We start from the raw sequence: 25185 nt of genomic DNA on the forward strand, positions 1-25185 counted from the left end.
TTTAGTTGACACATCTAGTCCAGTTTGGACTGGATAACTTGTGGGATTCTTTGATTTGGGGAAAGCATGCAGGATGGGTCCCTGGGATCAAATGGCCGGAATGACGAGGTACGGACTGCTCTTTGGGCAGTTCAGTCCACCTCTCTCTCCTTTAGAGGGCAGTTGCAGTTGATTCTAAGCCCCGCCCCGGCAAAATCAGAACCAGCTGGCATCTACCCACAGGTTCTTGCCAAATCAGGGCACCTGACAAGCAGGCCTAAACAACTTGAGTGAGGCGGACTTGCTGACGTGTATGACTACAGAGAGAAGGGAAAGGGGCCTTGCAGCCCCTCAAAGCTCTTAGGCTCAAATATCCTAGATTTTAGAACTGTAAAAACAAAACTTTATACAGATGGGGAAACAGGCTTGTCCAAGTGGCAGCGCCTTCGCTTTCTACAGCCAGCCTGGATTCCTGTGTGGAGTTTTTTAGGTTTTTGCAAGGCAAACGGGGTTAAGTGGCTTGTCCAAGGCCACACAGCTAGGTCATTATTAAGTGTCTGAGACCGGATTTGAACCCTGGAACTCCTGACTCCAGGGCCGGTGCTATCCACTGCGCCACCTAGCCGCCCCATGGAGTTTTTAAAATTTGATTTATTTAAGGCAATGGGGTTAAGTGACTTGCCCAAGGTCACCAGCTAGGTGAGTGTCTGAGAACGCGAGTCCTCCAGACGCCAGGGCCGCTGCACCACCTAAGCTGGCCCCTCTGTGGGGCTCTAAGACCACCCTCACCCACTCAAGGGTCCATCCATCCAGAACCGCCGGGAACTGATTCTGTGTTGGGGGTGGGGGAAGGGCACCTGGAGAGGGAAAGGGAAAGCCAAGTCGATGACCCAGGTCTGCGTCTCCTCTGTTTACCACCTGGCTGACTTTAGCCGGGCCGCTGCCCCTCCGGGGTCTCAGTTTCCCCCTCCGATCCACCAGGCTGGCCCGGCCTCAGAGCCGGGCTCTCGGGCGAGGGGGCTGAACTGAACCAGCCCTGCGCGGCCGGGGGGCGCCGTGACCCCGCCCTTTATGCAAATCACCGCAGCCAGGGGGCGTGGCCAGGTTCCTTGTGCGCGGGCACGCCCCTTCGGCGCCAGTTTCCTGTTGGCTGAGCGGAGCCGGACAGGAGGCGTGGCTTGCCCGGCCGCCCATGACCTTCGCGCCCATATATAGGGGGCGGGCCCCGGCCGCCCGCCCTGCCGATCGGATCTGGACTGCTGCGGAGCCGGCTTCTGGCCTCTGCGGACCCGCTCCGGGGCGGTCCGGGGCCGGAAGACGATGAACGGGAGCCGCGCCTACGGCACCCTGCTGGACCTGCACCCCGAGGCCGAGAGCGCGGTAAGCGGCGCCCCCCAGCCCCGGTTTGGCGGGTCGTCTTAGGCGTTTCTCCCTCTGCCGGCCCGGCCCGGACAGGGCCCGCTCCCCGGCCGGACAGGGCTGGGCCCCCTGAGCCTCGGGGCGCCTCGGGTTGGGGGGCGTGCTTCGGTTCACCTTATCCACAAAGTCCTTGGGCCGGGGGGATAAAGGGGGAGAGCTCCTGTCCGCCTGGAACCTCGTTCTGCCGAGGGGACACGCCTGGCCACCCGGGCCTGGGACCACGGGGAGGGGGAGAAGAGGGGGAAAGGGCCACCCAGGACTGAGAAGAGGCAGAAAGGACCACCGAGGACTGAGTCCACACGTAGGGGGAGAAAATAGAAAAGCCTCCGAGGATGTGGACTACGGGTAAGTGTGGAAAGAGAGATGGAAAGGGCCACTGAGGATTTAGACTACAGGTTATTTGTTTGTGGGGTTGTTTGGTTTTGTCCTTCCTTCTCGCAGAAGATCATGCCATCAGAGAGGTGATGTCATGACGTGCAGGTGAGTTGGTAAGATGAGAAGACAGGCAGAAGTAGCCACTGAGGACTTAGACCATAGGTAGTGTGAGGAAAGGCAGAAACAGCCACGGAGGACTGAGACTACTGGGAGAAGAGAGACAGAATTGGCCACAGAGGGTGGTCACCTTAGCTGGTGTCCTCCAAGGAAGCTGGAGATGCTTGGATGCTCTCGAGGAGCCAGAAGATAATAGGAGAAACGGCCAAGTGCATAGGAAGTCGGAGTTAAGATCTTAATTGCTATGTGAACCTGTAAAAAAAACTCTTCTGTCCCTTCAGTTCTAATCTGTAAAAATGGGAATTATAATACTGTTTTCTTTCCCCACCTCACAGGTTCATTGTGAGGCAAGCACTTGATCTAATGCCATGAAAGTGTCATGGATGGTGATGACCAATTTATGTGACTGGGTTGGGAATGCAGGGAGATCCTGCTTTTTATTTATTCTATTTCTGATTGTTTCCAAAGAATCCAAAAGTTCTCTATGTATCCTGTAGTATCAGAGATGCACCTGGCCTCTTAAAAGATTGACAAGGGTACTTTCTGGACAAATAGCAACAGCAAAAGTCTGGGTCAGCCCTTTCCCATCCTCCTTCAGGTTCCTGAGGGTTTCCTTCCTGTGGAGCAAGAGTCAAATGAAAACCACCCAGAGAGGTGTGTCTTTCTTTGAAAAGAGGGGCTTTTCTGTTCTGATGAGACCCACTTCCCAGGAGATCATCTAATGGCACTATTCTTGCTCTGACCTCAACCCACTTCTGGTGTGGCCTGGAGCTGTCTTTTGGTTTTAATTTTGTCTTTGATCTGAGTCTGAGGGAAGCTGGGGAGGAGGAAGAAAAATTGGAACAAAAAATGGGCAGTGATCCTTTGATCCAGTGATCCAGAGAACTCCCCACTCCAATGCCTGTGGATCTCCCCCACACATACCTCTTTGTCCTCTCTCACCCCACTACCCAGCTGTTCCTAGAGTTTCCTGGGGAGAGGAAGTGGAGGTTGTTGTGTGTGGTTCTGTTTTCTGGCTCCTCTAGGGAACTTTACCCAGCATGGGTGTGTCTGGTTTCATAGATTTTTCTTGCTGCTATGGTTTAGTGAAACAGGAGAGGTGATGTTTGTAAGGAGGTGTGTCGCCCTTCTCCCTGGATTGTATTCTTTTCTGTGACTGTCTGATGCATTGTCCTTGAGATAGCCCTTATCCAACTCACATGTTAATCCAGTTAAAGTATATTTGTGCAGTGGTGATATCATGTAATTGGCATTGAAATTCACTCATAATTCCCTTTGTCTCCTGTCTCTGTCCCCCCCCCCCTTTTAAGCCCCATCTTGGTCCTTGCTCCCCCCAGACCATGTCTCCCTACAGGCAATGGTTGCTTTCATCTTAATGCCAGTTTCTAGATCCTAAATAGGAGGACATTTATTCTCTTAAATTCTCAGCCCCAGCATAGCAAGTTGAGGTGATGTGAGGGAGAGGGGAGAAGAACAAGGACAAGGGAGAGGGGAGAAGAACATGGACAAAGGAGAGCAATATTCAAAGTTCTCTATTGTACAGATGAAGAAACTGAGTCTCAGAGATGGCAGGGCTACTCCTGAAGTCAATAGACTAAAGCATGACTTTACTGAGAGTGAATTCCTGTTCCTTCAAGTCTCTTTGATATATATTTTTTTCTGGTCTGGTGGAGCAGAAAAATGGATAGGGGAATGGGGAGAATGGAATTCAGACCACCTTCTTTCTGAGAATGTGAAACCAGATCCCTTTAAACACAGGGTAGATAGAAATCCCTCCGGCTTTTATTAGGGGTCAGAGCAAACATTTATCTTGTACTGAGATTAGGGAGGAATGAACTGGCCAGTTACTAGTTCTTCCTGGGGGTGGGGGATGAAAGGCAGGCTACCAGAGAAAGTGTCCCCCCCCCCCAAATGGTGTCCTGGATTTTTCTCTTCTGATCCAATCCTGGTCAAACACTAAGGACTTTCTGACTGGTCTCCAAAAATTCATTCATATTTATTGACGGATTCCATTGTGGGTAGACAGTGGAGTTGGCTGAAACAAAACCTAGAATTCAGGAGGGGCAACAAGGGCGAATATGTCTCTTTTAATGCTTTCCTATATCTGTATGTTTAGGAACACATGCAGACATGATTTATGTGAGCCTGAAAATATATTCTGACTTCCCTTTTTCTCTATTGGAGGAGGACACAGTAGGGATGAACCAAAACAATAGATAACTTAAATACCTCTTATTTAAATTTAAAAAAAATTGTTAAATGCTTATTTTTGTGCCAGGCTATTTATCTTTGGCATGGATTTCCCTGATTTTACCAAGCTTTTCCCCTCCCCTTCTCCAAGATTTAAAAATCTTGTTATTTGCTTAACCTTTTCATAACCTTTTCTGGGGGACCTTAGTGGCAAGTCTGGTGAAGCCAGTGGGCTCCTTTCCATATAATATTTTTAAATGCATAAAATACATCAGATTCCAAAACAGTTATTAAAATTTTAAAAAGGAAAAGGAAAAAATTAAGTTTATGGACTCAGGTTAAGAGCTCCTTGCAAACAGCCTATATGGGGAAGAATTGACATCAGCTATCATAGATAATTGAGATGGCTTATAAATGAAATGTTTGGAATCTTCATATTGCTCTGATTACATTCTTTACTGCTTTCTCATCATTCCTTCTGTTTTTCTGTTGATTCAGATGTCCTCCTTTAAGTTGATGGGGAAAAATAGAGGTTTGAGAGGGACTAAGAATGGGTGCATAAGTGTGGTTTAAAAAAAACAAAATGAAAAAATATCAGGGCAGCTAGGTATACAGTTGATAGAGCAACAGCCCTGGATATTGCCTCAGACACTAGATACTAGCTGTGTGACCTTGAGTAAGTCACTTAACCTCATTGCTTCACCAAAAAAAAAACCAAACCCAAAACAAACAAACAAAAAAAACTCAACCCAGGAATTTCTGCTCTTATGACATCTCAGTCCCACTAGGCAATACAGAGGCCAATTTTTGGTAAAAATTTCTCTGCTTCTCTCTTTCTTTTCAGCACCTTCTCTTCAACCAATGCCTCAAGCATGAAGGAATCCAGGACTTGGATTCAAAATAGGGCTCAGATCTATCTATGTGGTCTTTGGCAAATTGATTCTCTGTGTCTGTTTTCTCACCTGTAAAAATGAAGAGATTGATCTCAAATTGCTCTTATGCTCAATGATAAAAGAAATCTGATATACCACAGCATTGATGACTTATCTTTCTGAAATACATACTCGTATTTAAAGGAATTAGATGTAAGATGATGCTTAACTCAAAGGCATGGATGTCCTATATTGGTAGAATTTCAGGAATTCATGATAGGTAAATGGATGAAATATTTGGGAGATGAGTTCATTGCTTCCCAGCTAAATGACTGTCTTTCTGCCTCAGGCTCTACCCACTTCTCCTCAGAATCTGACCCTTCCTCCCATTTTGGTAGATTGCTAGATTGGTAGAATGGTAGAATGCATAGATTACTACAACTGGAAGGAGATTTAATTTAGAGACTATATAGTCTAACCCTCTAATTTTGAAGATGAAGGATCTGAGAGTGACAGAACTGAGATATATGACACCATGTTACCAGTTTCAGCAATACCATAATCAGCCTTGCTAAGTTTGTCAGAATTTGGAACTTCTGAATTAGGTAGACCTGGGTTCAAATCCTACCTCAGATATTTGCTAGCTTTGTGACCCCGAGCAAAATCACTTAAACATCTGAGCCTCATTTTCCTTGTCTGTAAAAAGTAGTCTGAAGATAAAATGAAATAATGCCTGTGACAAACTTTCTAAACATCCAAGCACTTTATGTCAGCTGCTGATGTTATTATTGGTCTCAGGTCCCTTGTATTATGTGGAGTTGATGGAACCAGTCTGAGGACAGGTTGTATTGTTCTTTCATAATTAATGTTCAGAAGATTGTTGCACAGATGGATAAAATTAGATTCTTTGTGATTGATTATTATTAGTAAGAATAATAATGATAGTAATGAGGAAGCTCAGAGAAGGGAGGGTTACATAATCCCTAGGTATTTCCTCAGGGTGGAGGTGGGGTGTACACCCCAATAGTTTCAGTTTCCAGATACATGTAGTGCTTGTAATTGTAGTGCATGCTTCTTTGGGTCATCCACTAGAATTCTTTATGAAATAGCATAATTTCCTGGGGTGGGGGATAGGGTGTAGGAGCCCATAGCTGAGATTTGATCCTGATTGGTTTGGTAAGGGTTGGTGGGGAGAGGAGAAGAAAATAGATATGGGATCATGGAGAAATGAATAAGAGTAGTCTTCCAAGATCTCTGGGTTCTTTGAAGAAAGAAGAGAAGAAGGCAATGTTATTCTTGATATGGTGGGGGAAGAACAGAGGAGAATAACTAATTTCCCACTCTCACTTAGAATGACAGGAAACCTCTTAATTAGAATGACATGAAACATCTCTTAGACCTTCTCCCAGCTGTCAATGGAAAAAAGCATTTTGGCAGAGGAATATTGAATGCAATATGATGGGCTCCTTTTGGCTTAGAATGTAGGACACAAGTAATCTCCTTCAGGACATGCTCACAAACTTAAAAATTGTGCATCAACCTTAAATTGTTGGGACTTTTCTCTCCCTTTTTCTAATGATCCCAGCTATCTCCTGCACAGATGTCTCTAGAGAATTAGAAGAGCTCACCTGTGTTCTTTACCATCTTCCTTTTCCATTTTGTCATTACTTTGGATGAGTGTGCCCAGATCATCCAGTTCTATATTTGCCTGTAAGGAGATCTGGATATAGCGAAGGGAAAAGCAATCAATAAACATTTATTAAGTGTCTCTTAAGGGCCTAGCACTGTGTTAATTAACTTTGGACAGAAGTGGTATTTGAGCTGAGTGTTAACGGAAGAGAGGAATGCTGTGGGGGGTCAAAGGAAGGGGGCATGCATTTCAGGAATGGGAGAGGACAGTTGGTACAGAACCACAGATATAAGAGATGACCTTTCATGGGTGAAGAATAGAGAGACTAGTTTTCAGGGTGTGGGAAGGGGAGAGATATTCAGTGGGGAGAGGGGGACAGGAAAGCTATATTAGTGCCCAGTGATAAAAGGCCTTTAAAAGTTGAACAGAGGAGGTGGTTTCTGTTTTATCCTAAATGTAAGAGGGAGCCACTGGAGTTTATGGAGTAGAGAAATGACTTGCACTTAGGACTTCTTTTTGGAGGATAGACTAAAACAGGGGAAGGTCTGATATAGGGATACTGATTCAGAATCCATTCTAATAAGAAGTAATGAGGGTGTGAATGTTGAAACTTGTTTTTGTAACAGGGGGAGAAAAATAAAATTGAAAAAAAAAAGGAAAAACTAAAAAAGAAAGTAATGAGGGTCCCAACCCAGGGGTGGTCACTATGTGGGTAGAGAAAAAAGATCAGATGCAAGCGTTGTGATAGATAAAAAACCAAACCAAACCAGTGTTGGTGTCACTGATTTTCTGGGTTGTGTAAATCATGAAATATTCAGGATAAAAGTTCTTTGTGTGATGAGACTAAACAAAGAGCAACTTCTGCTCCAGTGAGCCCTGACCCCGGACAAAGGTGGGCAGTCTTTAGTAGGTGAGTAGGAGTGAGAGAGCCTGGGCCCCAAGGGTTTCCGGTCCCCTAATAATCCCTTCTGCCTCTCTTCCTTAACTTTATGGAGCTGTCATTATGCTATAACCCTGAGAACAAGAACTAGACAAGTGGCTGATTATCCCATTTCTTAGAGTGGGAAAAACTGAGTTGGCCACAGAAGCATCTAGTGAGGTTGGAGGGATCTGCTGGGACAACTGAATCCCGCAAGTGCTGTCTTCCATCTTAGAGACATCGACATCCCTACCCTTGAGTTTTTCCTTATTTTATCCTACAAGTCTCTTTGTTCCCACATATTTCTGAAAGCTTGTTAGCTTTCTGGCTTGGAGAAAAGGAACCCAGGAATTATTAGTTCCAGCCTAATGTCCCTCTGCCTGTACAAATTAGATTTTTTGGTTGTGAGAACCCCCTAGGGGCCTCCCTGTTTATTTCTTCTTTCCCTAGCGTTAGAATCCCTAACCTCTTAGTTATGTGTTTTCCCCCTCCCCTCATCTCCATCTTTGGGGATTGAGTCATAGGTTAGAGATTTGTTTGAACAGAGGCAAGAGGCTGTCTGTAATTTGAGGGTGACTATGCTTCTCCCCAAGAATGTTTACAGGGCTACCTGCCTCTTGATTAGCCCCTGTGGATTTTCCCCTCAAAAAAAGATACTCACCATGGAGGTATGGGATCATTGGCTCATTTAGTTAATGAGCATTTTCCCTAAAACTCCAGGTTGGGATGTTCTCTGTATTAGAATCTTGAGCATCTGCTTGAGAATTTTCATGTATGATATTACAGGGATTATTGCAACATTGGGTAACTTTTGTGTATGAGGGAATTGGTTGGGGTGGAGGGTTTAATGAAGAGAGTTTGGATGTCCTGATTGTTAGAATATAATCCTCTCTGGATTATCTCTGATCCTGAGGGTTGACAGTCTCTTTCTAGTCATTTACTTTAATGTCTGTGGCAGTTCAGACATTTTCAGTCTCTTCATGACCCCTTTTGGGGTTTTCTTGACAAACATATTGGTGTCATTTGCCATTTCCTTCTCCATCTCATTTGACAGAGGAGGAAACAGCTCAACAGTATTAAATGACTTTCCCATGATCACACAACTAATTAGTACCTGAGGTCGAATTTGAACTTGGGTCTTCGAAACTGGTCCATTATTCTATCCATTGCATCCCTTCAGTGCCTGTGTCCCTCTTAATTCTCCTTGAATGTGCTTGGAAGATAGCATCACGATGTGATGGAAAAAGAACTAAATTTGAATTCAGAAGACCTGAAGTCCTAGAACCTTGAATGAGTCAGTGACCTCCCTCCAGCCTCAACCCCTATAGACATCAGCAGTTCCCTCATCAGCAAAATGAAGGGATTGGATTAAGTTGTTTCCAAGGTCTCTTTTAGCTGCAAATCCTATTGATCCTATAAAACAAACTGAAGAGATTGAGTCTTTTTCAACCCCTAGTAGAGAAGCTGAGGAATAAGGAGGAAACCAAAGAGAGACCAAAGACTCTTGAATTCTCCCTAGTCTGGTCCTCAGAGTAGCTTGCATTTTACACTGCATCTGGCTGGGGTGTCACTGGCTTTTGTCCAATCCCCATTGTACTTGCTGGTGGGATTTGGCACAGTGTGTGGAAAGTCTTGTGGGTTGTCCCTCAATGCCTTTCTCTATCTCGCTTAGCAACACCTTTGGTGACACCAGCAAAGTGGGTTTATGTACCAGCCATGAAAGATTAACCAAGGCAAAGAGAGAATAGAGAACCTTGTTGAGACTTCTAGATTAAGGATAATGATTGAGGAGGGGGGTGGTAGAGTTTAGGGTATAATTTGAGACTTATGTTGAAATGTCTTGAGTAATGGGGAGAGGGCAGGGGAAATTAGACTGGATTTTAGGGTCAAATAAGCAGTTGGTGATATTGAAAGAGAAACTTCCCCCAATTTAAATGAGATAGCAACAAAATACAAAAAGTTGGTGGGAAGAAGTCGGGAAATATTTGGAAACCCAAGTGGCTCTCATTCTTCTAGGTGGTTGGAGGTATATCCTAACCAAAACTAATAGAATGGATGGGGTGAGCCCCTAGTACCACAAGTTTTCCCTGCTTTTCTAATCCAGAAGGGGCAGGTTTGAACAAAAAATTGGACTTGGCCATAGTGATGAATTGTTTTTTTCCTGCTGATTGGGGATGCCCCAGCTTCCCTAGCTACCTGCAGGGAAGAAGATTTGAACTTGGATCTGAGAACATGTTTGTGTCTGTGGGGGAGGAAGAGTTGGCAGCAAGTTTGCTACTTTGAAATTATTTCCTTGTCATCTTTTCATAACTAGTTTATGAACTGGAAGTTGTAGTTGAGCATTAGATGTAGTCTGTAGGATCATAGAATAATACCAGAGTTGAGCAGAACCTTAGAGTCCCATAGGGACCTGATCAAGAAGCTTCTCTCTTAACCTCTCTGGTGATTGTCCTTTGGCCTTTTGGGGAAACCTACCCTATGCTTCATGAAGGGGGAGCCTATCAACTGCATTTCAGAGACATTTAGGGATTTGACCAAGGTTTAGTTTAATGAGAATAAGAAAGAACCTTGGGCTTTTAATGGTCAGTAACTTGCTATTATTAACATATGTTGTTCTCTTCTGTCACCACACTACTAACCTTTAGTCTCTCAAGCATTATCCTACTAATCATTCTATTCTTAAGTTATTTTCTAACTCAAGAATTTGCTGAAATGGCTTTTTTAAACTCTTCCACATATGCATAAAAATACTTGTTTGGAGATACGTTGATTACTAAAGAAATCACTTGATTTTTTACTAGGCTCATTATCGTTAGAATTAATTCTTTTTCTGAATTTAATGTATGCCCTTGCTCCCAAAAGAGACTTATTTCTATATACAAAATAGAATAGAAAAATAAGATTTTTATATAAAACTGTGAATCTCTAGAATGTACAACTTAGTTTTCAAAGTATATGTAATAAATTCAGCATGTTACAATTTCCAAACTTTCCTGCTTATCCATATTTTCTTTTCTTTAAAAACAGGTTTTAATGGTCTTCTTTTCATTCATAGCACTATTTGCTAGATTTTTTCTTTCCACTAAACCCCTTTCCCCTCTCCCTCCAATAAATAATGGGAAAAAAAAACTTGTAGCAAACAAATCCATACATTTATCATGTCCAAAAATGTCTGTTTTATTCTGTATCTTGAATCAATAACATCCATCTGTCTGGAATTGGGTGGCATACTTTATCACTGGTCTTCTGTAGTCATGGTTGGTGACTCAGCTGATCAGAGTTTTTACATCATCCAAAGTTATCTTTACAATGACGTTATCACCATACAAATTATTCTCCCAGTTTTACTTATTTCACTCTTTATTGGTTTATACTACTCTTCTCAGCTTTCTTTAAGACTTTCTTTTTCATAGGACAATTTCTGCATGGCAAATGATGGATATAGGTATCACAGTCAAGTGTCCACTATTTTTATTTAGGAATTTTTTTTGGCAAGGCAATGGGGTTAAGTGACTTGCCCAAGGCCACACATCTAGGTAATTATCAAGTGTCTGAGGTCAGATTTGAACTCAGGTAGTCCTGATTCCAGGGGGTGCTCTATCCATTGCACCACCTAACTGCCCCTAGAAATATTTTTAATGTTTATGCTCAAGAACCTCTATCAGATATAGGTGATTCAATCCAGAATGAGCAAGAGAGAGGACCAGAGAACATTTCCTTTCCCCTGCATATCTGTCAGGTTATAGAGATAACCATAGTGACCTCTCAGAGGCCTTCTGCCAGAAATGAGATTTCTGGAGACTGGTCTGAGCCAGGGCTATATTGAAGTCACGAGGTACCTAATCTCTTCCATTAAGACAAAGTAAACATTCTCAGATTCACTCTTCAGAATGATTCAGCAGGTGATCTTGTAGATGTATATTTTCAAGACACATATCTTGAAGGCAGAGGATATTTGGGATTCTGGCAGCTGTATTTCTCCCTTATCTTGGCACAGTTTCCTTCCTTTCCCTCTGTCCTTCTATGGCTGCATGGAATCATATTTGCTATTTGTGAACTCAGGGTAAGTTTTCCCTTCAAACACTTCTGACCAAATCTCAGGAAAAAAACCATGTTTTTGGAAAGGGAGGAGGGGAAACCTACCAAAGGTAAATCTGAATTTGTGGGTTTCTATTCATTTTTCCCAACAGTTTCAGTCATGTCTCACCCTTCATAACCCCTTTCTTTGGTGATTCTTGGCTTTACAGATCTTCTAGTGGGAAAGATGTTGGACTTGAGTTCCTTTAGTGAAATAACTTTGACATTTGCTGTGATTCTAAAATTGGCAAAGTTTCCTAGTGGGGAAAGTCAGAAAAATATTTTAGACATCTTTGAGGAACAGCAGGCTTTCTATATCAGTGTCGCATTGAAAACCATCCATCCTGGGCTAGTCAACTTGCTTTATTTGTTAAGTTGTTTCATTTGAGCCTCTCCCCTTCTTTCCCTTTAGGCAGTTACCAAATCCTACACAATGGTGTCTAGCAGACCAGTTAGTCATTCCCTGGCATCGGAGCTGGTAGAGTCCAATGATGGGCACGAGGAAATCATCAAGGTAAATACTGTCCCCCTTCCTTATCCCTCTCCCTTTTCTCCCCATTTTTTCACTGAAGGTCAGGAAAAATGGCAAAGGGGGGGATGATGTTGCAAAAAGCAATCTTGTGGTTAGAAAGTGGGGAGAGCTTCCAGGAGTAGAGATGGTAGAACAAACAGCCACCTCCATTAGAGAGCTCCAGGACAAGGGCCAATGGTGATCTGCCTGGAATGGTCTAGGTGCTGTGGTATCTAAGTGTAGTAGATGACCTTCCCAGATGTCATCTAGATCAAAACAATGTATTAGTCATGTTACTTGGTCAAGTCTTTAACCCTGATTGCCTCAAAGAAAGAAAGAAAGAAAGAAAAAATAGTAGTTGCTGAGGGCTGAGGAGATGGCAGACTTGATGATGGGGTTGGTGGACTGATTTGACTGATTCTTTGTAATCAGAATGGTTTCATTCCCCAAATGCAGGTTTACTTGAAGGGGAAAACTGGTGACAAAGTCATCCATGAGAAGAATATCAATCAGCTGAAAAGTGAGGTTCAGTACATCCAAGAGGTAGGCAGCCTTTTTTTCTTCATTGTGGAGGGAACTGTGTTCCATTAAAGGTCTACTCAATTGACAACTCTTTGAGAGAAAAAAACCTGTCTTCTGCATCTTTATGCTTTTCTTTATGGAATGGATGAATGAACCAGATTTGGCATGTGAGTGAACCAAACTCAACCTCCCTCTGTCTGTGCCTCAATCACCTTGTATGTTTTTAGTCTCTTTCTTCTCAACCCAAGTCTTTCAAACTTCCATGAGCCCATTGAGTTACCTCTTTGTGGAGCTGAGTGTTTTAATTCTTAGTTACTTGGGTATAGATAAATTTTTTTCCCTCCCTTCCACTCCTGATTACCCCAAATTTGTTTAGTTCATATTCTTCCCAATCAGGTAAAAACCATTTCTGTCAGCACTGACCTTGCAGAAGTCAAATTGATCAGCATGTATTAATTGAGTATTAATTCTGTGATCAGGATAATTCCAGGCATATTATCAGGCTATTAGTTTGAACTACCTTTTTCTTCTTTCCAATTATTATACTTTAAAACACCATGGGCTGTTTTCTGAGCATACCAAGGGATCTGAGAAGAACTGGGATGAGTTTAGGTGAGCACTGGAACTTGAGAATCTAATTTAGAATATGTCATTTCATATTATCCATGTGTGGATAGGGGGGCAAAGTAGATAGTGCTTCAGACCCAGATTCAAGAAGATTCATCTTCCTGAATTCAAATCCACCTCAGACACTTACTAGCTGGATGACCCTGGGCAAGTCACTTCACCCTGTTTATCTCAGTTTTCTTATTTGTCAAATGAGTTGGGAGAAGGAAATGACAAACCACTCTAGTATCTTTGCCAAGAAACCCCCAAATGGGGCTAAGAAGAGTCAAGTATGATGAAAAACAAAACTGTATGAATAGAATGTGTGTTCTCAGGGCAAGAACTGCCTCATTTTCCCCTTCTGTCCCCACACCTACCACAGTGCTTAATACAGAGAAGGTACTTGATAAATTCTTCTTGATTTGATTAACTTGCTTTTGTGCATTTTACGTAGTGGAATGTTGATTTCCTTATAACCCTGAAATGTTTTTTCAATCCCTGCTCTTTTATGAGTAAATTTCCAGGGAATGCAAATCTATTTTAATGACAGCTCATTGTCCAGGCAAATCCAGGGAGATTTTTTCACCACTCTTTGGGATTCTTTATAGCACAACTTTACCAACTCATCAGAGTAACTTTTTGTGAGTTGGTGGAGATAATTGGGAACTTGTATATTCTCTGTACTCCAAGCTTACCTAATCAAAATAGTTGTCCTTCCTGATAATCTCTATATATGACTGGCACTTTGAATGAATGGGGACCCTATAAATAGACAAATCCATTCCCTCCCTCTCCACAATCTTTCCACTTCCCCTACCTAAAAATCCCTTGCCCTCCCTACCAGGCTAGGAACTGTTTGCAGAAGCTTCGGGAAGATATAAGCAGCAAGCTTGAGAGAGACTCAAGGGACTTTCCTCAGCGACAGCAGATGCAGGTAACTAATAGGAAATGTTTCCTTGCTTTGTCCTGGTAGCTAGGTTCTCCAAGAAAAATGGGGTTGTATATCAGTTAGTATTTGTGGATCATCTCCTGTGAATCATTTGGTGAGGGGGAGACAAGAATGTAGACAATCCTGCCCTTGGGGAGCTTACAGTCTAGTTGGGGAGTCAAGACAAATTATGTTCGTGCAGGCACAAGTCCCATTCTGCATTCAGGTAGATACAAGGTGCAAGATGTAACTCATTATGCCATATCCTAGTTCCTAAAACATTATATAAAAGTTTAATTTTTGTACATTGTATAATTTTCAAATTTACTAGGGAAGCTAGCTATTCAAAAGAAATCCTATAATTCCTGTAAAGTGATGAATTTTTTTCATATAGTGGAAGAATCCCTCCTTAATCCTTTTCAAATTCAGATTTTCACATAGTGAATAAATATAGACATGTATAAAATATTATATATATATAAATATATATATATATATATATATATATAAAATGTAAAAACACTGGTATAGTTAACAGCTATATTTTATTCATTTTAATGAATTGGTAAAGAGAACTGTCTCCAGGGAGAAGTCCTCCTTCCACTGTCTTATTCTCTATTCTAATCAGAATCTGATTTCCATAACAATAACTGATCTTTATATATCACACTGGAAGGGATAGATGCAATCAGGTGTTGCTATTATTCCCATTCTAGTAAGTGTGACTTGCCCATTGGATACCTAACTCAGAAATAACAGAAATGGAGTTCAAGTTAATGTTTCCCATGATAATAATAAACATGTAAGTAACCAGGCATTGTATTGAGCATTTTAAATTATTATTTCATTAGAGCCTCACAACCATATGGGAAGGTAGATGCCATTATTATCCCCAATTGACAGATGAGGAAACTGAGGTAAATAGAATTTAAGTGACTTGCCCAAGGTCACACAGCTAGTCAGTGTCTGAGACACCTCAATCCACCATACCTCTCTCTCAGTTATTGTAACATCTTGGGTCTTGTATCCATTTAGCCCCCTTTGGTAGCCACCTCTAGCTAGGTGGTCTATTTAACAGGAAAGCTGCACCATTAAAATCATTAAAAAATTACAGAGCTTGAGATCTCTCTCATCCAATCCACCTTGTTCATAGAGGAGAAAACTGAAGCCTAGGGAAGGAGGACAACTTGGCTGAGGTTCTTCAGCCAGCCAGCTCCCCACACTCAGCCTGGCGTTTCAGATAAATCTCATCTTTGCTGATGATGGGAGAGAAGGAGCAGATTGTCAAAATCATCCCAGAAAAGCAGATAATTCCAAAATAATCCCTGTTTAGTGTGAATATTATATGTGTGTGTATGTATGTGTGTGCAAACATGTTTTATGTAGAGATTCTAAAATACCTACCGAAACACTTGTGTCTGATAGATTGTAGAATATATGCAAATATATGTGTTTATATAATATAGATTGTAGGAAACATACACATATGTGTAGAGTATTTATATGACAGACTTTAGATTTAGTTGCAAATGCACATGTAATAAACAATCTGTATCATACAGCTTGTAGAATATTATATAGAATGTATATATTTATATGATAGACTGTAAAATATAGGTTGCAAATATAAATGTAATATATAGTCTTTATCCTACAGATTGAAGAATATTTGCAGATGTTTGTGTCTCTGTGTGTGTGTGTGGGGTGTTGAATGATTCAGATTGTAGAATGTTAACTTCTGAAGGCAGGGATTGTGTCAGTTTTTCTAACATGCTTGCTACATGTTTGTTGTTGAATTAAGTACATAAGGCACCTCCAGTCCAAATAAGAATATATGGATGAATGGATGGATGGGGGCATGTATGTGGCTGGAGGTATTCCAGTATAGAATAACGTCTTGTGTAGAGTACAGGCCAGGCTACTAAGGGGCAGCAGGGAGTCATTCTGATGTTGGGGGGCAGATGGGAAGACTTGGCTGCAGAGCATTCACCCAAACGATCCCTTTCCAAGCTTTTGCCTTGTAAGCCAGCACCACTGCCTTGTTCCAATCTGTATAGAGGAGACACCCAGCAGTGGGTTCGAAGGCCAGGAAGGCTGCTTTTCAGCCCTGTCTTCTCTCATTGTGTGCCAGACTTTCTCGAAATTCCGGGGGCAGAGGAAAGTCTGAGTGTTGGCTACAAGCTGATGCTTGTATTTGTGAGCTTCAGGGATCAGGGCCAATTCATAGTTTCTGAGCTGGAAAGGTTTGTGCTTCTCATTTTTCTGAACATACTAGTAAGCAATTAGGTCATCCTGCTCTGTCTTCAACAACACCCACCCCCACCCCTCACTTCTGAAGTCTCAGAGAAGGCTGCTCTGTGGCTGCCGGGTCTGTGCCAGCCTCCTCTGTGCCAGTCACCTAATTTCCTTTTTCCCCCCCTTTGGACAGGTGTTATCAGAAGAGCCAAACGGCTTCAGACACTCTTCTTACAAGACTCCCTCTGAGGCCCTGGTAGGTAACAACAAAGAGAAGCTCAGGGGGCCCAGACCCTGCTTCTTCCCTGGTTGGTGCTGTGGGTTCCTTGGGTGAACCTTCCTTTGTAGAGTGGTAAAAACATTCTCTTCTGCTGGATCATTCCAGGAAGGAGCCTTTTGTAGAGGCTGGGGCATGAGCCATGCCCAGTTTGAGGACACCCCTTTAAATAGAAGGTCAAGAAAGGAGGAGAAAATGAAGCAGGCCGAGGTTAGGTGACTTGCTCAGCATCCCAAAGCTAGTAAGTGTTCTGAGGCTGGATTTGAATTTAGGTCTTTCCGACACCAGCTGCCCGAAAGGGCTTTTTTGAACCTCTCTCCTCATCTCCTCCTCCCCCACTTCTCCTTCATCTCTGCATTTGTTGGGCTAACCAGTTATAATGATACCTTTTATCATTTATCTAGCCCCTTTCTTCTCACGAGCTCAAAGCTCTGCCAGATGGTATCATTTATCTTTGTGACAGCTCTGTGAGGCAGGGAGGGGCTGGTCTTCCTTCTCTTCATTTTGTAGCTGGAGAAACTGAGGCTCAGAGGTTTAAGGGACCTGCTCCTTGACTGGGAGGGGATCAAGGATTAGAGTATGGCTTTTTCTTCATCCATCTTCATCCACAGTTTAAAAGGGAGAGCTGATCTCCTAGGACCTCCAAGTTCCTCAGGGGCCAGGGCTTAAAGACCCTGGCAGGGGGACAGCAGAGTTTGGGCTCATGATCTTACCTGCCAGCTCAGCTCCTAACCACCAGCCCACGGCTGGGTGTGGTCAAGCCCAAGCTAAACATTAACCCTTGATATAGGGGAGCTGGGAGGAGGGGGAAGGTTCCTCCTTCACATCCAGTCACCAGTACTCTTCAAAGGACTTGTTGGTGGGGATAAAAAAGACTTAAAAAACAATGCTCTGGGTGTTCTCTAAAGTAATTAGGAGAATTGTGGTTCCTCCCCTAAGGGAGCTTCTAGTACCACCAAGAGAAAGTATCCCAACCTTGATGAGGGAGTCCTTTGGTGCCTGCTCTCAGGAAAGAACAGTGTGATTAGGGGATTGGGGGGGCAGTAGAGTTTTGGGACAAGATCCATACATGAACATAATAGTAACTTTTATTTTGAAAAAGCCACATATTTTAATTAAAATTTTTTTTTCGCTTGCTATCTTAGGTAGGAGGGAAAATAGGAAGATATTCAAAATAAAAAAAGTTATAAAAATTAGTTTTACATATAATTGGAAAAAATATTGTTAAAATATTTTTGCATTCATTTTTTTAAATACTGAATGTGAAATTCTTTCCCTCCCTCCATTCAGCCTTCCCCTCCCTCCCTCACTCACTTAAGGAGGGCAAGCAATTTGATTCTCAATATATCATACACGCCATATTTCCATTTTATCTAAGAAAATAATAATTGACATAGGACATTTTCAAGATTGTAAAACACTTTATAGACTTCATTTCATTTGACCTTCACATGGACCTAAGAGGGGAGAGAAGGTTTTGTTACCAACAGGCATTATCTTCATTTTATGTGAAACTGAGGTTTAAGAAGTTGCCCATAATCCTACAACTGTTAAGTGTCCGAGGCAAGATTTGAACCCAGATCTTCCTGACCACCCCATCCCTCCATCCCCTCTCTCTGGTTCAGCTCTTTAGACCCTCTGCTGGGCTACCTTCCTCACCAAAAAAAAAAAAAGGCATAAGCAAGTTTCATAAGAAACCCTTTGGTAGGGATAGTTTCATGCTATATTGAAAATTCTCCTAAAGACTCAGGATAACTGGGGCGAAGGGGCATCCTGGAGGTGAATTAGTCTCATTGTGATTTGAGGTGAGCTTGCTTTGGTACATTTGGTCGTTCTTTTATCAGGGTGGATTTCCCTTGGAGGGGGTAGACTGGCTAGGGTGATTCTCTTTCTCCCAGGCTCAAGGACAGTTGGGTTAACTTTTGTGCCTCCCTTCCCTTAACTTCAATGCTTGGTTACAGGAGCAAGATTATCCAAATGAAGACCCCAGGATCTTGAAGGAAACCATCCAGGATCTGCTAGCTAAGCTACAATCAGAAAGAGCACTTTTTGAGGTGAGGATTCCATAGCCCACCTGCCGTCCCATCTTCCCAGCCTTATTTCCCATGACATCCCTTTCTCCTCACTCCCCTTCTGGTCATGCTGGCCAGCTCCTTGTTCCTACCCATTCCTCACCTCTCTGATGGTCCTGCTCATATCTGGAACACATCCCTTTCTCGCTTCATTTCTCAATGAGTTCAGTATCATTGACTGATTGTAGCTACAGGTTCATAACTTCTGATTTTCATTCCCCTCCAGTTATGTTCATATTCTCTTGAAGATGGAATCGTCTTACTAGCTGTGTAAATATTGTGTTTGTTCCCTCACCCTAACAGAATGTGAACTTCTTGAGGGCAGGGACTGATTCCCAGCCTAGCAAAGTATCTTGGGTAAATATTGAGGTAGGTAGATGTCGTTGTTCAGTAGTTTCTGACTCTTTGTGACCCCTCATGGGATTTTCTTGGCAAAGGTAATGGAATGATTTGCCATTTCCTTCTCCAGGGATGCATCCAGGGCTGCACAGCTATTGAGTGTCTGAGGTCGGATTTGAACTCAAGTCTTCTAACTTCAGGCTCAGCTCTCTTCACTGAGCCACCTAGCTACCTCCAGACAGACCATACTAAGTATTGAAGATACAGAATTAAGCAAGCAAGACAAATAGGGTTTGAGGGCTCTACTTTAGGATCTGAGGAAGTGAGAGTGATGGATTACTTGGTATAGATTCCTGGGGCTTCTGCAGTATTTGTCACACCCTTTTCTTGGCTGCTGCCACCATATTTTGAAATGAAACGGTACGCCAACTACCTTGCATTCTTTGACCAGCAAAAAACTTGTTCTCAGCTACAGTGAAAGGAAGAGACACGAGCCTCTTTTTGTAGGAACAAGAGACCACTTTATTCAGTATCCTTAACCTCTATATATCTTACCAATGGACAGCACAAACATATCTCATGAGTTAATCAGTGGGAGCCAACCATACAAAAAGATCATAAAGTTGTTTGCCCAAATTCTTGTCATACTTCCTTATCTTTACAGTTTTGGTATATATCCTGTTCTCTCAGGATGTGCTGCTTCTTGGGCAAACACAAAAGTAGGAGAATGAAGATGTCCCGAGATACTGAGCCAGCAGTATTGCAAAACAATAGAGGGGCAAGAGGGTCTTGGAGACCTTTGTCCTTGTTATCTCACAGCTGTGGTCCTCAAGGATCACTAACAATATTTAATTTTTTTTTTGTTTTTTGCAAGGCAATGGGGTTATGTGACTTGTCCAAGGTCACATAGCTAGATAATCATTAAGTGTCTGAGGTCAGATTTGAACTCAGCCCACCCCCCCCATTCCAGGACCAGTGCTCTATCCACTGCATCACTAACTGCCCCTTAAATTTTTAAAATAGTATTTTATTTTCCCCCAATTTCATATCATGAAAAACAACTTTTTTTAAGACTTGGTGCCACCATTTTGAAAATTAGGGGATTAATATGAGGTGTCTCTGCCCTATCCTAATGTTTCCTCTATTAGTCAGATATGGTCACTGTTTCTTTCTAGGACCTTAGTGCCATTTTGTTGGAAGTCAATAATTGAGTCTGTGGTCTTTGAAAGGGAGGAAACTGTGATGATGACTTGTTCCAAACAATGAATAATTCAAAAGTCATTTCTATTTGACACAGGTTATGATTTTTAGCAAATTTTTTCCCCCCAAATGCATAGACTACTACCAAAAGGAGTTTGCTGTTACTGTGTAGAAACTAGCTTGGGAATGGGCCTGAGCTCTTGAAAAGGTTGCCAGGTTCCACTTTCCCAGATCTGAGGACCAGGAAGTAAGTCTAGCAGCAGACCAAGAGGCAGGCTCCTGCCAGGAGAACCTTAGGATCTCTTAGCAGACTTCCAAAGAAACTCTTTTCTAATGCCAGTCAGTAAGACTGTCTTCTGGGTGTCCTGACCCCTAGGCTCCATTCTCTCCTGGACAGATATACCAGTATTGGCCAAGATCTAAATACTGAACCTAGGGAGTTCTCATGGAATGAATGAATACATATTTAAATGACACTTGCTGGACTTGGAGTCAGAAAGACCTGAATTCAAATCCTGCCTCATACTCTCTCAGCTTCAGTTTGCTACTCCTTCCAGTGTTGCAGTGAAAGACCAAATAAGATCATGTAAAATGCTTTGCAGACTTTAAAACACTCTAGAAATATTAGCCATACACAGTGCTGATCCTTGGGACATATTAATGTTTAAGTAAAGACAGTCCCTGCCATCTTATTCTAATGAATACTTAGTTTGGGAGATAACACTTTGGTCCGGATATTACAAAGATTGGGAGGGGTGCCATAGAAGAGAAGGTAGACACACTCCACCCAGAAACAGTGGCGTAGATGATTTGATCAAGGCTATAGCACTGAAGGTAGGAGAAAGGGAAGAATATATCAAGACTGTTGAGAAGATGACTGGAAAGTGGGAAATAGAGTAGGTACTGCCCATTCCTTCTCTTGGAGTTGACATTGACCTCCATAGTAAACCTCATGCTTATTGGATTCTGCTTTGATGGAAGTTCCAGTTTAATGAAGAGTAATGTAACTATTAAGGATTTGTCTTTCTGCCTCAGTTTCCCTGTCTTTAAAATGATTTTTTTCTGGAACAATCAGGAATGAATATAAATTTTATTTGTGACTTCATTCTAAATATAGAGATTTTTTTAAAATGGTGCCAGCTCATTTAGGAGGCACCAATCAGGTTTGCTTAAAATGGAAAAGGCAAACCTAGTAAGGTAGAGCTAGATAATCTCCAGGGTCCCTTTTATCTCTAACACTCTCTTCTATTTTAAGGCTGGAGAAGGAATGGAGCCTGGGGCTAAAAATTTGCTGCCTATAATTCTGAGTTGGATAACCAAGAGTTGATTATGTATCAAGATGGCTATTAATTATCTCCTCTAAGCATAACACCAGGAAGAAGAGGGGGTTGATGCTGGATGGACATCTTTCCCTGGGAGGAGTTTTTAAACTTTGCCGGCCACTACTGGCCAGGGATAGTTGTAAATTACTAGAAGAGAATTTCATTAGAGCACCAGCCCTGGAGTCAGGAAGAACCTGAGTTCAAATCCAGCCTCAGACACTTAATAATTACCTAGCTGTGTGGCCTTGGGCAAGTCACTTAACTTAACCCCATTGCCTTGCAATACCCCCCCCAAAAAAAAAGAAAGGAAAAAAAAGAGAGAGTTTCATCAGTTTGGGCCCTGTAAAATGGGGGAGGCCTCCCCTATAGCAATATATCTCTGGGTAGACCACCTTCCTTGGGCCACATAAAAGCAACTTGAATGAAAATGCTCAGCTCCTATTGATCAGCATTGGCTTTTTTCTTTTACAGGCTCGGTGTTGACAGAATAATTCAGACACAGAGTTCTATTTATACACCAACAATAGAATGTGCTCTTTCAGTGGCATATTTTCAGTGATGGGGATGGATTTGTGAGTCTCCTTTGTGATTATTTTTTTAATTTTATTTAAGGCAATGGAATTAAGTGACTTGTCCGAGGTCACACAGCTAGGCAATTATTAAGTGTCTGAGGTTAGACTTGAACTCAGGTCCTACTGACTACAGGGATGCTGCTCTATCCACTGGTCCACCTAGCTGCCCCCTCCTTTGTGACTATTGACAGTTACTGGGATTGAGAGGGAAGTGAAACCTTGGAATAGAGCAATTTCTTTGTGTGGGGAAACAGCCAGGCCTGGGATTAGATCTGTAATCTTAATCTTGACAGCATCATTTATTAAGCCACTACTATCTGCTAGATATTGTGTGGTGAGGGTGCAGACAAAAACAAAAGAATTTCTTGTCTTCAAAATGTTTGTGGTCTTTTAGAGGGGTTCAGGAAGTATATGAATATGGGGGAAAATTGTTGGGGATACAAGGAGAATGCCAGCACCTGGTTAGAATCAGTTTAGGTGATGCAACATAGTTTGCAGAGTTCAGGGCTTTGAGTCAAGATGACCTGAGTTTGAATGCTGCTGTATTCAGTCAATAAACATATTATTCACTATGCTAAGTGCTAAGGCTACAAAAAAAAAAGCAAAACAATTAATAACCATTTGACCATGGACAAGTCTAAGCTCTCTTTTCAGCCTCAGTGACCCCATCTATAAAATGGAAATAATATCAATCTCCCTGGTGGTAGTAGTGGCTGATAGCTGTAGTAATGGGGTGGTAGTGGTAGATACTTTCGTAGGGGGTAGTGATAGTACCAGTAGTAGCATTGTTAGTAGTAATAGTGATGATAGTATAGTAGAGTTCATAGAAGTAGTAATAGAAGAGGTAGCAGAAAAAGACCTTGTCTTAGGAGATAACACCTGAGCTGAGACTTTAAAGAGCCCAAGGACTCCGGCAGCCAGAGGTGAGGACAGAATATTCCAGGCAGGAGGGATAATTCTGTCCAGAGCCCAAAGGCAGGAGTTGGAGGGACCCCTCCAGTGGCTAGCACAGAGGTTGGTTTGGCTGGGATAGAGAGTCCATGGGAGGGTAGTAATGGAAAGTAAAGTTGGTAAGGGAGGGTTTCAATGATTAAGAAAACCAGGTCAGTAAGAAGACAAGAGAAACTTGTTTGGATATAAAGGTCATTGTCAAGATGTCTCACCTAATGTGCTTTTGAGTGATCTTCCTGAGCTTTTTAAACAAAGACACTTTCTTAGTTTATATTTGTGGTTTAGAGAATGAGAGTGTGTGTGTGTGTGTGTGAGATCGGGGTACAGGGTCACTGAAAATCCAAAAGCATTCATTCACTGTTACCAGGTGGGGTTTGCTGTTGGAGATCTCTTTATTCACTTTTCTTGATAGCCACAAACAGGAGAGATAACTTGGCAAAAGAAAACCACCTGAATGTTAAGCCTTACTTTCTCCTCTCTTAAACTGACTTGGGGAGAAGCTGGACCCACCTGTTATTCTGCATTCTCCATTCCTGGCCAAGTCCTTCAGAGGCCATCTGGCTCCCTCCCTATACCCAGTTCCAGAGCCTGGATCTTTTATATCAGAATTATGATGAATTGTAAAGAACCCTGAGCTAGGAGACAGGACATCTAGTTTCAAAGCTTGATTCTACCTATATGTGGTCATACTTAAGGTCATGACCCACTTCATGTCTTTGGGGGGGGGGGGTCAGCTTTCTTTAAATCTTCAAAAGGAGAGAACAAATGACCTTTCCAGTTTAATCCAGTCTAAAACATTGGTTTTCTCTTTTACTTTAGAAAGGATAGAAAAAGGAAAGAAAGAAATAGCCCTTTCTACATGATTTTCCCACCTACCCAATCAATACTTTGAAATTCTTAGTGTAGCTGGTTTATAATTTTGGCCTTTCCCTGTGCTGTTTGGACATTGAAAAAGTATCAGAAAGGTACTGTGTAATTTATGGATGGAGTAGAATGGTGGTTAATAGAGGAGAAGAGGGTGGCAGAGAGGAAAAAGGACTTGTGGGAAGCTGTGCAGGTAGGTAGTGAGTCCCAGAAGTGGAATTTGAACCCAGACCTTTCAGATTCCAGGTCTATCATTCAGTCCACTAGACCCTGCCCCTTTTCTTCCCTCCCCCCATGTAGAAAAAAAAGCTTAAAAAATATTTTGAAAGAAATGCCTCAATTGGTACAGTTGAACCTTTTGCCGAGTATGGACCCATGTCCAGATAGACCTGTATGACTGGGTCTGTTAAAAGTGGATCAGGCTCATTGGTGTTTGGTGGGAGTCAAGTTGAATGTTCTAGTGTGGATTTTCTCTCTGTGAGAAGCTGGAATGATCCTAGCTTGGCTTATCTTCCTCTGAATCAGAAAGAGAACACTTTATTTTGTTTCCCGGGGGCAAGTCTGCCAGTGGGAGCATTTGTGGACTTCTGAGAGCTCTGTGTGTTTGTGTATGTAGTTAAGAGTAGGTCTTGACTAATTAGCAGACTCCCATCTCCATCTGTTTATCTTTAAACTTAATCTTAATGTGGTGGCTATTGGGAAGAGGGTATGGCTAGGGGAGGAGAATCCCAGAAGTCTGCCTTAGGAACCCTGATAAAATGTAAGTCTCCTGATGACAAGAATTGTTTCAGTTTTGTGTATTCAACCCCACCACCTAGAATAGTGCCTGCCATAGTAGGTATGTAACAAATGTTTGTTGACTGTTTGAGCTTAGCTCTAGCCCACTGGAGTTATGGGTAGAAAAGAAGTCTTATTCCTCCTTTTGTCCTGTCCTCCTTTCAATTGCCATGCAGTTTCCTTGTTAAAACTTTACTTTTTGTTGAATCTTCCTCTCTTTTCTCAGTAATACAGGTCCATCACCTCTTCAGTTATTCTTGCCTCTTAGCCTTTCTTCTGCCCTACCATAACTAGCCAGGTACCCTATGTTGAGTTTTAGCTCCCCTTTCACATCTTTTTCCTTCTTTCCCCTTTCACTGTAAGTAGCCTGGTTCAGGTCCTCATTGCTTCTTGCCTGGACTATTTCAACAGTTTCTCAATTGGTCAAAACT

General features: G+C 42.3%; 1 protein-coding gene across 4 annotated transcripts in view; it reads left to right on the forward strand.

Annotated features, from left to right (window-relative positions):
• The first annotated feature begins 1130 nt into the window (after positions 1-1130).
• The window catches only part of TUFT1 (tuftelin 1), a 41874-nt gene continuing 17819 nt past the window's right edge, over positions 1131-25185 (forward strand). The window contains exons 1-6 of one of the 4 annotated variants that reach the window (XR_012468735.1): positions 1131-1359; positions 11991-12092; positions 12546-12632; positions 14062-14151; positions 16574-16636; positions 18619-18711. Coding sequence is in view for 3 of the 4 variants with exons in the window: in XM_074188844.1 (XP_074044945.1) it covers positions 1300-1359; positions 11991-12092; positions 12546-12632; positions 14062-14151; positions 16574-16636; positions 18619-18711 (495 nt within the window). In the remaining variant the exon portion in view is untranslated. The remainder of the gene's footprint in view (positions 1360-11990; positions 12093-12545; positions 12633-14061; positions 14152-16573; positions 16637-18618; positions 18712-25185) is intronic. The other 3 variants (XM_074188844.1, XM_074188845.1, XM_074188846.1) reach the window with 3 other exon arrangements.

This window comes from Macrotis lagotis, chromosome 5, assembly GCF_037893015.1.
Source record: "Macrotis lagotis isolate mMagLag1 chromosome 5, bilby.v1.9.chrom.fasta, whole genome shotgun sequence".
Lineage (NCBI taxonomy): Eukaryota > Metazoa > Chordata > Mammalia > Peramelemorphia > Peramelidae > Macrotis > Macrotis lagotis.